General features: G+C 34.3%; 1 protein-coding gene across 5 annotated transcripts in view; it reads right to left on the bottom strand.

Moving 5' to 3' along the window:
* VAV3 (vav guanine nucleotide exchange factor 3) overlaps positions 1-14,681 on the bottom strand; it is a 436,513-nt gene that overhangs the window by 24,322 nt on the left and 397,510 nt on the right. For all 5 annotated transcript variants that reach the window (XM_033198397.1, XM_033198396.1, XM_033198399.1 and 2 more), the window contains 3 exons: positions 12,848-12,882; positions 6,609-6,725; positions 5,958-6,045 (listed from right to left, as the gene is read on the bottom strand). In XM_033198397.1, the coding sequence (XP_033054288.1) occupies positions 5,958-6,045; positions 6,609-6,725; positions 12,848-12,882 (240 nt within the window). The remainder of the gene's footprint in view (positions 1-5,957; positions 6,046-6,608; positions 6,726-12,847; positions 12,883-14,681) is intronic.

Below are 14,681 nucleotides of genomic sequence, written 5' to 3'. Positions count from 1 at the left end.
AAATACAATATAAGGATGACCAATTTAATGCTAAATTTTCCACATGTATATGGAAGATTAAGTAAATGATAATCTCTCCCTGTTGTCTGGATGTACATGACACCTACCTAATAGCTGTCCTTGTTACTCAGGCCATTAATAATATGAGTTACCCCCTGTTGTTATTCACAGATGGAGAACATCCTGTTAGTCTTCAGTCAGATGTAGAAAATGAAAAGAAACCATACTAAATCTCAGTTTCAGAGTGGTAATTATTGTTCTTATTTATGAAATACTTGCCTTTCTAAACCAAAATAAAAGGAACAGCTGCTTGCTGAATATATAGCAATTTCTAGTTTCCTGCACTTACTTTCTTTCAAAATGGCAGAAAAACAAACTTAACACTTTTTCATGGTAAACAAAACTTGATAAAGCACAAATGGTACTTGACATTGTTTTTAGTTTCTGATGAAGTATAGTACCCATCATAGCTCCGCATATCTGCTACTCACAGAAGTCAATGTAATTCTTTCCAATTTTCTCTTATAAATAATTTGTCTTAAATACATCTAAGCCTAATGTAATAACCACATGCCATCCTTCAAATTATGGTTTCAGAAAATTTCACAGGTTGGTTTCATAGATTCTGCAGAAATCTGAATCTCTCTACTGTAAACTGAAACAGAATAATAATTCACAATAAAAATGTATCTTATCATCAAATGAGTACTGTAGATATAAAAATTTTTTATAAATATCTGAAATGAAAATAAAAGAAAAATCACTTTTAAGTTAATTATTCAATGCTTTTATTGGAGCACTTGTTTAAAAATAAAAAAGAGAAAAAAAAAAAAAAACCACTCGATTCTTTTAAAAATCCCACTGCCATCAACTTAATATCTGTGTTCAGTGGTTATGTTCAAAGTTCCCCAAACAAATCAATGAATCCAAAAATCAGCTGAAAGAAGAAAAAGAGAATCATCGATGATTTATTATTTAAGACAAAACTTGAGTGTGTTGTGGAATGCACTGTACCAGGAGCTTCAGGGGTCACAGAGATTACAAAGCTAAGCCTCCTGCCCTTGAGGAGTTCTCATCAAGGGAAGGGAAAGTTCAAAGGCAGGAGAGAGAACTTGGTTTTGTGTATCCAATGAGAAGGATGACGGAAAGTTTTGTAATACATGTAGCTTGGCTTAAACTGAAGAACTAGCAAAATTACAATAGCCAGGAACCGGGGAAAGATCATTTTAGGTAGAGCAGGCAGGCTGGAAACAGACACAAAGGTGATAAACAAAGATCACCTTTCACACGCTAAAAGCAGCACAGTTTGGCTAAAGCACTGGATAAGGCAAATGGTGATTTTTCAATCGCGCCTACAAAATGGGGCTAATAAACCATTTCACAGATGACAACAAAGAATATATAAAGTACCTAATACATGTGAAAAATCATAACAGCAACCACATTATCCCATGTGCCAGGCCCTTTACATAGTTTCTTATAACCTTCACTCAAGAACATTATGAAATGGACCTTATTCCCATTGAAGCTCAAATCTCAGTGAGGTAAGTGAACTTACGCAAAGTCACACAGCTAGCGTCTTTCTCCCAAGTTTGTGCTCTTAACTATATCATATTATTAGCAAATAGTGCCTACCAAATGTAAATACAAAAACAAGGGCTGGGCATGGTGGCTTGTGCCTGTAATTCCAGCACTTTGAGAGGCTGAGGCAGGTGGATCACCTGAGGTCAGGAGTTCAAGACCAACCTGGCCAACATGGTGAAACCCTGTCTCTACTAAAAATACAAAGAAGTTAGCCAGGTGTGATGGCAGGTGCCTGTGATCCCAGCTACTTGGGAGGCCGAGGCAGGAGAATCCCTTGAACCCAGGAAGTGAAGGTTGCAGTGAGCTGAGACCTTGCCACTGTACTCCAGCCTGGGCAACAAGAATGAAACTCTGTCTCAAAACAAAACAAAACACCAAAAAACACACATAAAAAAAACAGGGAGGCAAAAGTGAAGTAGTTTTTGCTATGTGTTCATGATGTACTAGGTACTTTATTTTCTTAAGACTGAAGATGTTAGGGTCTTGCAAATATTATATCTATAACTTGAAAAATATGTATTTCTTCCTTTCTTCCTTGGGCCCAGATAATGTGGGTCCTTGTTGAAGCAAGAAATTTGTAATCAGACTGACCTTTAAAAAAAAAGAGAAAAAGAAACAAAAGACCCTGTAAAAATTTATATCTTCAAAATGGTTTCAATTATCAGAATATGCATTTGTATTTTGGTGAATTTTAACATGTTTTGCACAGACAAGGCATAGAATTAAATTCTACTTAGTGACCAATATTTCTATTTTTTTTTTTTAAATATGAAGCAAAATTGTGTGAGGTCTCTGGAAGAAATACACACACACACACACACATAATGTCACTGGTACAAATGATACCGAAGAGTTTTCTCCTAGTCTTATTACTTAAATTGAGTAAAATGTGTTATTTTCTTTAGCAAATGTGAAAACAAACTTGAAAGGAATTATAAGCTATAGCTTTGAACTTCAACATAATTTTGTTATAGGTAATATGAATTTTATGATTTTTGCTATGAATTACAATTTATGTGAATTTGGCTAGAAACCATAGAATTATTATACTGAAAAAGGATTTGGTGATTATTTAATACTCACCCACCCCCAAATTTTAGGGAAGAAAAAATGAGTTTTCCAAGGCCTAGGGTCATGCGGCTTAGTAAAATGCAAAACACTCTTTATCACTTCACTAAGCATGGAAGATATTTTAGTTCCATTTTTACAGTCTTATGAGGGTAAATCTTCCTACATGTTTCTAACTGGGTAGAATTAAATAGTATCACTATGGATCTTTTCCAATTTGCCTTTATGCTTTCTGTATTTTAGTCTAATCCACCCCTGCTTTAACAGTCATTGACCTTCAGGTACAACAAGTAAATAAGAAGACTCTAAACAAAAGAAATCGCTAAGCTTTCCTTATCTCACACTGACACAGCAGTGTCAACAATTCAAGTCTCTTAAAAATAATGAGTGAGAGCCAGTCATTCCAATTACCAAGGAAACAGGCAATGGAGATGGTTTATAAACAGCATTTGGACATGGACTGTCTGGCATACATGAAAATTAGAACAAAATTAATGCCTTGTAATCTGGATACAGAAATTCATTTAGGATTTGCATTTAATGACTAAGAAAAACAAAGATTCTGATTAACCAAGCTAGTGAAACTCAAGGGAAAAAGGTTAGGTCATAACCACCTAACGTCAACCTTCTCATTGAGAAACCAGTTAATGTAAAAGAAGCTCTGGAGTTTACTTATGTTTTACACGCTTTCCAGATTTAAATTTAATTCCAGGCCCTGTTGTGTTTCACAGATACAAGAGTATACTAATAACAATAATAAGAGGATATTGAACTATTCTTAAGAAACAACTCCACAGATCACTCCTTACTTATAATAGGGAAATGTGTTTAACTCCAACATGGTAAAGGGTACCTCTTTGAAGTTAGTATGATCTTGATTTTGAGAAGCCTTCACACCAATTAATCATCTTCTACCTCCTTCCAGAAGTTCAGGTTGCTAAAACATGAGCCATTCCTTCTGACCAAGTATTCATGTGGCATTTCCCAGCCTAGGTTCCAAGGAGTGCTCTATGGTGAAGTTCTTGGTGTAGACATACTTACCGATTCTTAAAGCTTCTTTTTAGAAAGGTTGAGTCCTTTTGAGTTCTCCAGAAAGTGATTTCACATAGTAAGGACTCAATATAAATTTGCTCAACAAATGAACAGAAACCAAAAGGAGGGGTAACTTCAGATTAGTTCAGCTGCCTCTTCAGTAATTTTTACAGTTATTTGCTAAACCTGACAAAAGTGCTTTTCTGATACTGAGATTTTTTCCAGCTCCTTGTTTTTCTTTCCACAATTACATCCTTTGCTAATGTTTATTAGTTTCATTTTGCTGTGCTAACATTCTTAGTCCCTTCCCTTTAACATGCTGTTATTAGTGCTTCCTTACAAAAGATGCCCAGATATGGAGAAAAAACCACATATGCACATGTCTCTAATAGTGGCATTGCTGAGATCTTATACATAACATATATGAAAAGCTTACTTTAGTCCCATGAGAAGTACTTTTAGTTCTTTTTCCAGAGAATATTATTGTAGAAACTTTTAAGGCTCTCTGACACAATTTTTTTTTAATGCTGGGTCTCTATTGCTTTCACTATAATCACAGCTTTACATGCAGATAGGAACTCATGCATCTATGTCTACTAATCCAGGTCACTGGTATTACTGGCTTTTCACATCTAACCTTGGCTTCTGAAGAACTTCCTTGAGTTGAACCCAGGTGACACAAAGCTAAATTGATTGGACCTTTTCAGTGCCTATTCCTTTCATCTTCTTTGCTTGTCTCCTCTGATGGGAGTTACTTTTGCTACTTTCAAAGTCTGCAAGGCTGGCAGTTATCTTTGGCCCTGCAGCAGTTTTTTAAGTCCCATAGTAACTACAGCACTGTGGAGCAGCCTCATTACCATCCAAGGAAGTTCTGCAGGTGAAAGCTCAAGCTGGTGTGTCTTGCAGAGATGTGGAGAGCCCCTGTGCATGCTTTTATCATGTCTCAGCTGTGTCTGTCATTCATTATTTGTGCATCCACTCGCCACCTCCCTCCAAGTTTTCGTTTTATGAGGAACCTCCTCTGGTCCAATTCTCTCTGTGCTCAGCCTGCTTGTTTCAACAGAATGTAAGTTACTTCCAGCAGGGAGGATGCCTAGATCTTGGTTACAAATTTGACAGAGTTTACATTTTCCAGGATACGACCTTGCTGCCCATCCTTAGCTTTTGAACTGGGAATGATCTTTACATCCATAGAGATTTTATTTTTCTTTCAACTCAAGATGTTTCTATTTCTTTAAAACACTGACACCTGCCTTGAAGCAGCTCTAAATTTTTGGATAAGGTATTCAAGCTGGCCTACTTTGTAAGGCTCCATTACACTCAGTTTAACTTTAATGTTAACATCTGTAAAGTGCTTTGAGATGTTTTCTGGAAGGATGCAGTATGTATCATTTGATTGATGGTTCAGTCAACGAGTGGTCCTTCCCAATGTTACTCAAGGTACTTAGCAGTACAAATGCATCTTATGTCCTATATCCAAACTCTTCATTATCTCAATAAACTACCAAACTTGAGAAACATACTTGAGACCACTTAAGGAAATGTGAACTTAGAGAGTTTACTGTTAGCAATGCATACATGATGACATATACACATTGTTTAAATAACATACACAAAATATTCTTATATGCTAACAAAAGTATGAATCAGTTGTATTTTCTTAAAACTGTGGGAATAATACTTATTCATTTGATGTGATTTGACAATATACTATTTCCATTTAAATACACAATTCCTATGAAATATCAACTGTTAAGTGGCAAAAATGTTACCTTGTTAATGCATAATTATCCAAGGTAATGAATGAGAACCACGGTAGAGATCACTTAAAATAGCAGAAAATACAAAAATCTTTTCAATTTGACTTTACATTGCATTTTATAAAAAATGGACCCAAATGTTAGACATATTTTACTAATTACAACTTTTTGTGTTATAATTTAAAATACTGTCCTCTGCCTGAATCAGGACACAGAGGCAAAGGAAGAAAAAAGAGGAAAGACAGTTATATTAAAAATCTGCTGTGTCATTTAAACACAAACCAAAACTGTATCTAAAACCTGCAAACAATTTACAATGAAGAATATGATTTGAGCAATATAAAACTTAGAGATTTTTAAATGAGAATTTTCAGGATTTTGTTGCAAAATTAGAATACAATTCTCTTTAACTTTTCAGTGAGCAAAATTTCCAAGAAACTATAGAATTAAAATGACCTTTCTAACAAAAGAAAAATAAGGATCCCAGATTGAAAAGAAATAATCAATGCTTACCATTAAACTTTTAAATTTTCTATTTTCTGCAATGTGAAAAAAGCCATCTCTTGTTAAAATCTTGATGTGCTTTGCTTCATTATTGTACCTGTGGGCAATGAATAACTTATGAATATAAATGTGTTTTTAATCAGTAGAAATCAATAATTACCAGAGGGCATGCCCCAATAACATTATAGGAATTAATTCTGCAGACAAAATATATACCTATGCCAATACACTGGTGACAGCTAATTAACAAAATATATTTACTGGATTGGTTGAGGATATAACCAATATTTGAAGTGAGAAGGGAGGTTGTATTTGACTATTCATTATGTGCAATTTATTTAGTAAGTTCAATTTGAGAATGTAGAAAAATAAGACAAAAATCTAGAAATTTATACTGTTAGTATTTACTAGAAATATACACACATCAAACCACCAAAACACAATATTATGAAAGAAATCTAACATGCCAATTAGCAGCCTATAACACTTTTTACTGTTTTTCAAAGATATTTTCAAGTATTAATGAACTGTCTGGATAGATGCATTATTTCTTCTGCAATTAGAACTTTGGTTTTCAACTTCAGTGTTATACATGTCAGATGGTCTATGCAATTATGAAAACAGGAAATCTATTTCTGTAAAAGTACTTGTCCTACTTACTTAATGCTAATTGCATATTCTCCTGACTCTTTGGTCCTGTGCCTCACAAGGTAAGTACTATTTACCCTATTAATAAGTTCAGTCTCTGCTTGCAATCTTTCCATTGCTCCAGCATACCTGTAAAAAACAATGACACAGAAAATTTGGATAATATACCTGGAAGAGAACAGAGGCTAAAAGTAAGTATCTCTCAATATTTAATTTAGTGGCAGAGCTGAGCTGTTGGTAATTCTGTACTAATTACATTGTTTAAGAAAAAAAAATCAGTAAAAGGTCCTTTAATACGTCCAAACACAAATGCTCTACAAAGCTAACAACAGCAAAATGAACAGTGCCTAATATCCTCTAAGCACCTAGTAAACAAATGGGACAAAGAGGAGTCAGTGGGTATTGGGTAAAAACACAGTTGTGGGAGCTTAAGGACAGGAAGGAAAAAGACTTGTAGGGAGAGACTGCCCTGTATAAGATACACGGACACACTTATGTTAGCTTTTCTATATATACTATGAAATGAAATCTCCTTTAAGTATCTTTTTAAAAAAAATTCTAGTGATGTTATTTTAAATAATTATTTTTTGATATGAGATTAATTCATATAGTCCACAATTTTGATAACAAATTTTCTCAAGCAATTAGTTATAATGAGTAAAATTTAGTTTTAAAAGGTAGATATTTTTCAAAACCAGAATTCAATCTCCCTAGATTTTGCTGGCCTTAAGCATACAGAAGCTTCATAATAACTATAAAAACAAAAGGCCCAAATTCAATCTTAAAATAATCTTTAATGACCCCTCAAATCATATATAGGTGTAAAATCTCCTGGCAAGATACATCAGAGATTTTAGTCAATAGAACTTAAAAGAAAAATTCTGTTTAGATTGGTTCTCTTTCAAAGCTAGTCAATAATTAATATACCTGAAAATCCTCTGGTTCACATATAGACTCTCATGTAACTCAGTATAAACATTCACCTCCAATGCAAACTTAATATTCATTTAAAATGCACATGGCAGGCATTCAATAAAAGTTTGTTGATGGAGGACATGTTAGGTTTCCCTCTAGTATAAAAGAGGAATTAAGGGCATTTTATGCAGGAATTAAGGGCATTAAAAGAAAAGTTATAACAACTCATGAACTACTAGGACCTGGTAATAATCTGACTCATTCATGCCTACTTCTCTTCAACTTTATCTCTTATATCTGCCTTCATCACTAGTCTCCAGTCTTCTTTCAGATCCAGGAGTTTCTCGAGCTCCTTTTGAGCTTAAAGTCTTCTCACAGACTGCACTCTTGTCTGGAAACACTCATGCTCTATCAAGACAATATTCCTTCTCATTGTTAAAGTTTAGAGGGGTCTTCTCTGACCATACCATCTAAAGAATGTTGTCCTGCATCTTGTACTACCTACTCCATTATTCTCATTACAGTATCCCTATTTTCATGACACTTATCACAATTAGTATTTAGTGTATGCATTTTTATCAAAGCTAAGCATTAAAGTAGTTTTAAAAGTCCATTCACATTATAATAACGAAAAAGCACCAGTATTCCAACAGACCAGCATCCTACTCCAAGTCCCATTTCAAACACTGTACCTATTTTTCATTTCTACTTGTGTATTTCTGAACAATTATATGACAATTTCTTATCAATTTTAGACATAAGGAAGAAAAAGCATCTTCTTTCTACCACCTGTGCTCACTCCTTTATAGTGCTGTTCCTCACTCTTGTCTTTCTGTAACCTCTACAAAGCCAAGCTGTCAACTGGCCCAGTTTTGGCATGGTGTTCATTCAAAGAATATCTGCTCTCCAAAATAAAATTGCTTATGTTTTTGTTTGTTCAAGTTCTTTGTCTCTATCACAGATTCCTTCCAAATATACCTCCCAATAATACATTTTTCAACACCATTGCTATGGTTTGAATGCCCCCTTAAAACCCATGTTGAAATTTACATTGTAATCAAAATGCAGTTGAAACTTTGTTTCATGCACAAAATTAAAAATATTATATAAAATTACTTTCAGGCTTTGTGTATAAGATATATATAAAACATAAATAAATTTTGTGTTTACACTTGGGTCCCATCCTGAATATAGCTCATGATGTTTATGCAAATATTCCCAAATCTGAAAAAATCTGAAATTCAAAACACTTCTGGTCCCAAGCATTTTGAATAGGGGATATTCAACCTATAGCTGCGTTAACTGAATTAAGACAATCACATAATCTACCTGTTAATTTTCTCTGGAGCCTTTTCTTCTGAGCCCTCCACACTCTTCTAATTGATACTGCTTGATCTACTAAGCCTGTTGAATTACTGTAGTCCTGGGACTTCTCTTTGCTCCCCTTTCCTGGCTTCTATATCTCCCCCTTCCTTGATTAGCTCACCCTTCAGCTTTTTCTAAACATACACAGTGTGTAATACTCTAAAGTCCCACATCTATGAAAATATTTTATTTTACCTAGTAATGCATAGTTTGGCTATGAATATTATTGAAATATTCATAGTTTGGCTATTGGGTAAATAATTCTAGGTGAGAAATTATTTTGGCTCTCAAATATTAATACATTGATTCATTGTCTTCTAATTTCCATTCAATCCCATTTCTAATTCTTTGTATGTGACCTGATTTTTTTCTCCTAGAAACCTTCAAATTCTTTCTGTATTCTCTATACTGCAAAATTTCATGAAAATGTGTGTTTTTAAATTTATTTTATATTGTCCTGGCCTTTCAGAAGTATCTTCAATTTGGAGCCACATATCCTTTGGTTCTGAGAAATGTCTGTATCATTTCTTTGATACTTGCTGTCCTTGGTTTTCTCTTTCTGGAATTTCTACTACTTGAATGCTGTATGCCCTGGATCAATAGCCTAGTTTCCACATCGCTTCTCCTCTATTATCTATCTCCGACTTTTTGGAAGATTTGCTCAACTTTATTTTCCAAGTCTTCTATAATATTCAAAGAGCTCCTTTTTGATTTGTTTTCTAAAACATTGAGCTTACATCCAATGAACTTAAGTTTTCTCTTAATTTTGAAGATGTAAATAAAAGTTTTTTTTAAAGTTGTCTGTTCGCTCTAATATCTATTTTCAAGTTTCTCTTTCTTTTTTTTTTTTTTTTTTTTTCAGTTCAAGGGTTTCCTCAAATGTATGGTTACTTTTTGTTGTTTGTTCCTACTTAAGAGGGATGCATACACAATTGACTGGAAGCTCTGTGTGTGTGAGCACCAAAGTAGGTCCACTGGGTAGGAGTCTTTTTTTTTTTTTTTTTTTTTTTTGAGATGAAATCTCACACTGTCACCCGGGCTGGTGTGCAGTGGTGTGATCTCGGCTGCCTGCAACCTCCATCTCTGGGGTTCAAGTGATTCTCCTGCCTCAGCCTCCTGAGTAGCTAGGATTACAGGTACCCACCACCACGTCCGGCTAATTTTTTGTATTTTTAGTAGAGACGGGGTTTCACTATGTTGGCCAGGCTGGTCTCGAACTCCTGACCCCATGATCTGCCTGCCTTGGCCTTCCAAAGTGCAGAGATTACAGGTATGAGCCACTACGCCCAGTTGAATCTGATCATTTGACAAGAACCTGAAGACCGAGCTGGGAAACACCCAAAGGTCTGGATTTTAGATTTTTAACTCTATTTCGTTTCTGTGGCCAAAAATCTTCCAAATTCCTGTCTGAATACCCAGACAGAGTAGTATGTGTATATGGGACCCAGCTGTCACAGTGCTAAAACTGAGCTACACAAGAGAACTGGAGAGCATCATCACTCAGTATACACAGCCCTCTGTTTTCACTATGGCATCTCCCCAGTCTCTGCTAGGCTTGATCTTTCCAAATCTAGGCCCTATATGGTTCACCTTTTCCACATAATATAGCTTCTAACTCCAGTGTCTCCTACTGCTGCAGGAAAGGGTAATTTGTTCGGACTACTATGGGAAAAGGCAGGGACCCTGACATCTATCTCTTGTTCTGCATACAGATTTTAGGACAGTTCCCCAGTTTGCAGTCCCAAATCTCATTTCTGTGTTTTAATACCCCAAAACATAGATTATTGAAAATAATCATCTTAATTTTCTATTTTATTTCATTCTGTATGCAAGAGACAAAATTTACCTTGTGCAAACAGCTTACTTTTAAATGTAGAAATAATGAGTAGATAATATAGTTGGTGATACTTAACTTCTCAGTGACTTGAGAACTACCATGCCATCATGCAAAGTAATTTTCTCTAAATAGTTTAGTATTTCTAAAATTGAAGGTTCTATTTTCTGGGGTAGTTGATCATTTTGTTCCCTAGCAGAAGACATTTCACATCAAACTGCCTGCTTAGTTTAAATAGATTGTCCAGGTTGCTCAAGAAAAAAAGAAAAGTAATTTCAAAATTCTACTACATCCTTATTTCTTGTTATTTTCAAGGCTCTCCCTTTGCCTGAACATCTTGCTTTTATAAGAATAATATTATTCTAACTTGTCATATTTTCAGTAGGATTTTACATATTGGCAAGGGTACATTTTAAAACTAAGGGTACAAAGCCTACCCTCGGGTGCTCTGAATGGTTCTCAGGTACCTAATATGTTTATTTCATAAAACCCATGCAGTTTGAGGTATTAGTATTTCATCTCTCAAATCATTACCTTTGTAACTATAATGCCAGTTACACGAAAAATGGTATAACAGAAGAAACCTAATCATCACACTTTCAAGATTTTTAACAGTTTCTGATGTTTTTCAGTTTGATTGTCAATGCTATCAGCTCCAGTCTCCAAATTTAATTTCTTTCAGGACTATAGTTTAAAATTCCACAGACACTAATGACTTCAAATTGCTTCAATCAGGTAAAAATGAAGCACATTCCCAGTTCTATCACAAACCTGCTGCAATTTCTTCAGCAAGCTCATTGCTGAGGCCCAGGGAGGGATATCAGGAAGGGTAGACAGTAACTACAGAAGACGGAGTGACTTCCAGAGGAGGGGAGGTGTAGGAGGGCCCGAGGAGAATCCCATACATTGCACAATGGATTCCTACACTTTGAAAAGTAACTCAGCATTTTCCATGCTTTTGTTATAGAACAGAAAATAATCAGAATATGTAAAAAATATCAGATAACTCACATGGTAACATGCAAACCCAACTAGTACTATACATTCCCAGGATATTATATTTATATATGTATTCTGATCTCTCGTTTCTATGCATGTATTTTAATATCAAGAAAATAAAAATAGATTCAGTCTTTTTAAGAGGAGTCAAATGCAAAATTCAGGAAAACAAATAGAAATGAATAATGTGCTCACATTCTGTATTTTGGGGGCAGTATAGCAATGTACAGATGGCATAACTTGGAATTCTGGCTTTACCACTCACTGGCTGCACGTTCTGTTTCTTTGTTTCTCCACCCATAAAAATAACAACAGTCACCACCATTTTTCTTATATAAATGTTGAAGAAATAAAACAAAACATGTACGGTACAAAGCATATAACAAATAGTATATATTAGTTATTATGATAACCATAACTATACTAAATCCTAAATATATTTTTTAATAGTTGGAGATAGCTAGCAAATAATAATTACTATCCACGACACTTCCTAGGTTTTGTTAATGATACTGCCAGCTGCCAAGTGGTAAGGGTACCCCTATCTTTATGATATATTTTGTTGCTGCCACGTTATATGTTGTAAATTTTATTTTTAGAAGCTATTAGTGTCGGCCACAAGCAGTGGCTCACACCTGTAATCCCAGCACTTTGGAGGATCACTTGGGCTCAGGAATTCAAGGCTGCAGTGGGTTATGATGGCATCACTGCATTCCATCCTAGGTGACAGAGCAAGACCCCATCTCTAAAACTATAATAATTAAAAAAAAAATCTACTGCTGTCCCTTTTGAGCTAATTTTTAGTTTTAGAAAATGAAACCATATTTTTCTCTCTGCTTTATTAAATACATAAAATATAAGATACATATGCATATGTTCCATTCCTTTCTGTGGCTGGTATCAACTTTATCTGTCAAGGGCACTAGGTGCTCATGCATGCACACACACCTCCCTCTCAGATAAAGATATGGAAAGGTCAGCAATACATGAATTCATTATGGTGTTTTGTTACATCTGAAAACACCTTTAGCCGAGACAAATGGAAATGGAATATGGTTTACTATCCCCACATTTAAGGCATCCTGGAGCTAAGGGTATGGTATTTCAACCTAGCTACATAAACATTTTTAATACTTACCAGGGTTGGCAAGAATAATCTACTGGTTTGGGCACCTAGGATATAAAAAGGCAAAAATAGATTAAGTTTACTTAAGGGAAGCTTTTAGAAATCAATCATTAATTCAGTTCAGCTGACTCAGCTCTATAAAACCCTAAGTAGCACAGTCCTGGAACTATCCACTGGCAATTTTATACAGAGTGAATCATAGTATATGTTAGATAAGTAAAAAATAATTCATTTCACTTTAATTCATTCTTTCATTCATTTTACTGCCACTGTAACTCTAAGAGGAGAGATAGCAGGGAAATATGAACTGGAAACTTTTAATATTTATTATCAAGGCAATTTAATCCTATCAAAGAAAATTAAAGTGAAAACATTATTAAGAAAACCGAATAGCACTTTACTTTTCCAAGACCTTGGAAAAACATGCAAATTAAACAATATACAGTGGATGTAGATATTTAATATTTTTAATATTTTATTATTTATTATGAAGGCAATTTAATCTTATCAAAGAAAATTAAAGTGAAAACATTATTAAGAAAACCAAATAGCACTTTATTTTTCCAAGACATTGGGAAAACATGCAAAATAAACAATATACATTGGATAGAGACTCTTATTTTGTAATAAATTCCAAATTCTGATTTAAAAATCTACCAACTAGAAACCTTTATTCAGAAAAAAGGCATGAAAAATACTTATTTTTCCTTTCTTTTTTCTCATAGAACTCTGCACAAGGAAAAATACTGCATTTTCTATTCAAACAAAGAAAGAAAATTTGTAGCAGCTGATGGTCAAATAGAAAATGAACAAAGACAGAGCAGGTATATTAATGTTAAAAATAAGAAATACAATACATTGTATAGAGAGGGTTACAAAGTTTAAAAATTCCTAGGAATAGGAGTAGAGATAGTTTGTCTCATGTCCAAATCTCTGATATATGCATCCCATGCTATTACTGGGATTTTTATATTAGGTGATTGAAAATATGTTCCCTCATTTGGAACAGTAAAAACTCTAGTATTTCAGAGATTAGCCAACGTGAACATGTCTCTAGCCATGCTAGTCTTCATAATGTGCTTACTATTTTGCCCTTTCAGGTTAAGAGTTATCTACAGGTTGAGCATCCCTTATCTGCAATGGTTGGGACTAGAGATGTTTCACATTTTGGATTTACAAAAAATTAGAATATTTGCATTACATTCAGCATCCCTAATCCAAAAATCTAAAATCTTACATGCTCCAATAAGCATTTCCTTTGAGCCTCATGTTGGTACTCAAAAAGTTCGGACTTTAGAGCATTTCAGATGTCAGATTTTCAAACGAGGAATACTCAAACTGTATCAAAAATCATCTTTCTAATCAGAACGTTTGATTATTAATCAAGTATTTTTATCCTATGGATTACATTTTTTAAAAAACCACTTTGTAAAATCCTGATAAACAGCAATTAATACTAAAGGTAAATTATACCCATTCTAATCATTCAAATAGTTTCTTACACATTTTGTTTTCACAAATAAATTGATCTTCAATAGTTTCCCCTTTGATGATAAGATATACATGGCTTCTGAAATCTGATGGGAAAAATATTTCCTCTTTCCCCCTTCCTGTTCTTTAAAAGTATAATGTATATTTATTCTTAAACCAAGCTTTCCATAGAGAGTCAAAAAAAAAAAAAAAAAAAAAGACAGGAAGGAGGAGAGTAAAGAATTTCAAAATATTCTGGCTGTGGACTCCTTTGGCTGTTAAAAAGGTTGGAGATCCAAAAAAGGAAACAGTGACATAAGATTCTAAAACAGAACAGGTAACTGAGGCTGTTCCACCCTGAAGTGTCCCACTAGAG

Source organism: Trachypithecus francoisi, unplaced genomic scaffold, assembly GCF_009764315.1.
Source record: "Trachypithecus francoisi isolate TF-2019V2 unplaced genomic scaffold, Tfra_2.0 Lachesis_group5, whole genome shotgun sequence".
Classification (NCBI taxonomy): Eukaryota; Metazoa; Chordata; class Mammalia; order Primates; family Cercopithecidae; genus Trachypithecus; species Trachypithecus francoisi.
The sequence above is the reverse complement of the archived record's forward strand: the minus strand, read 5'-3'. Positions and strand labels throughout refer to the sequence as shown.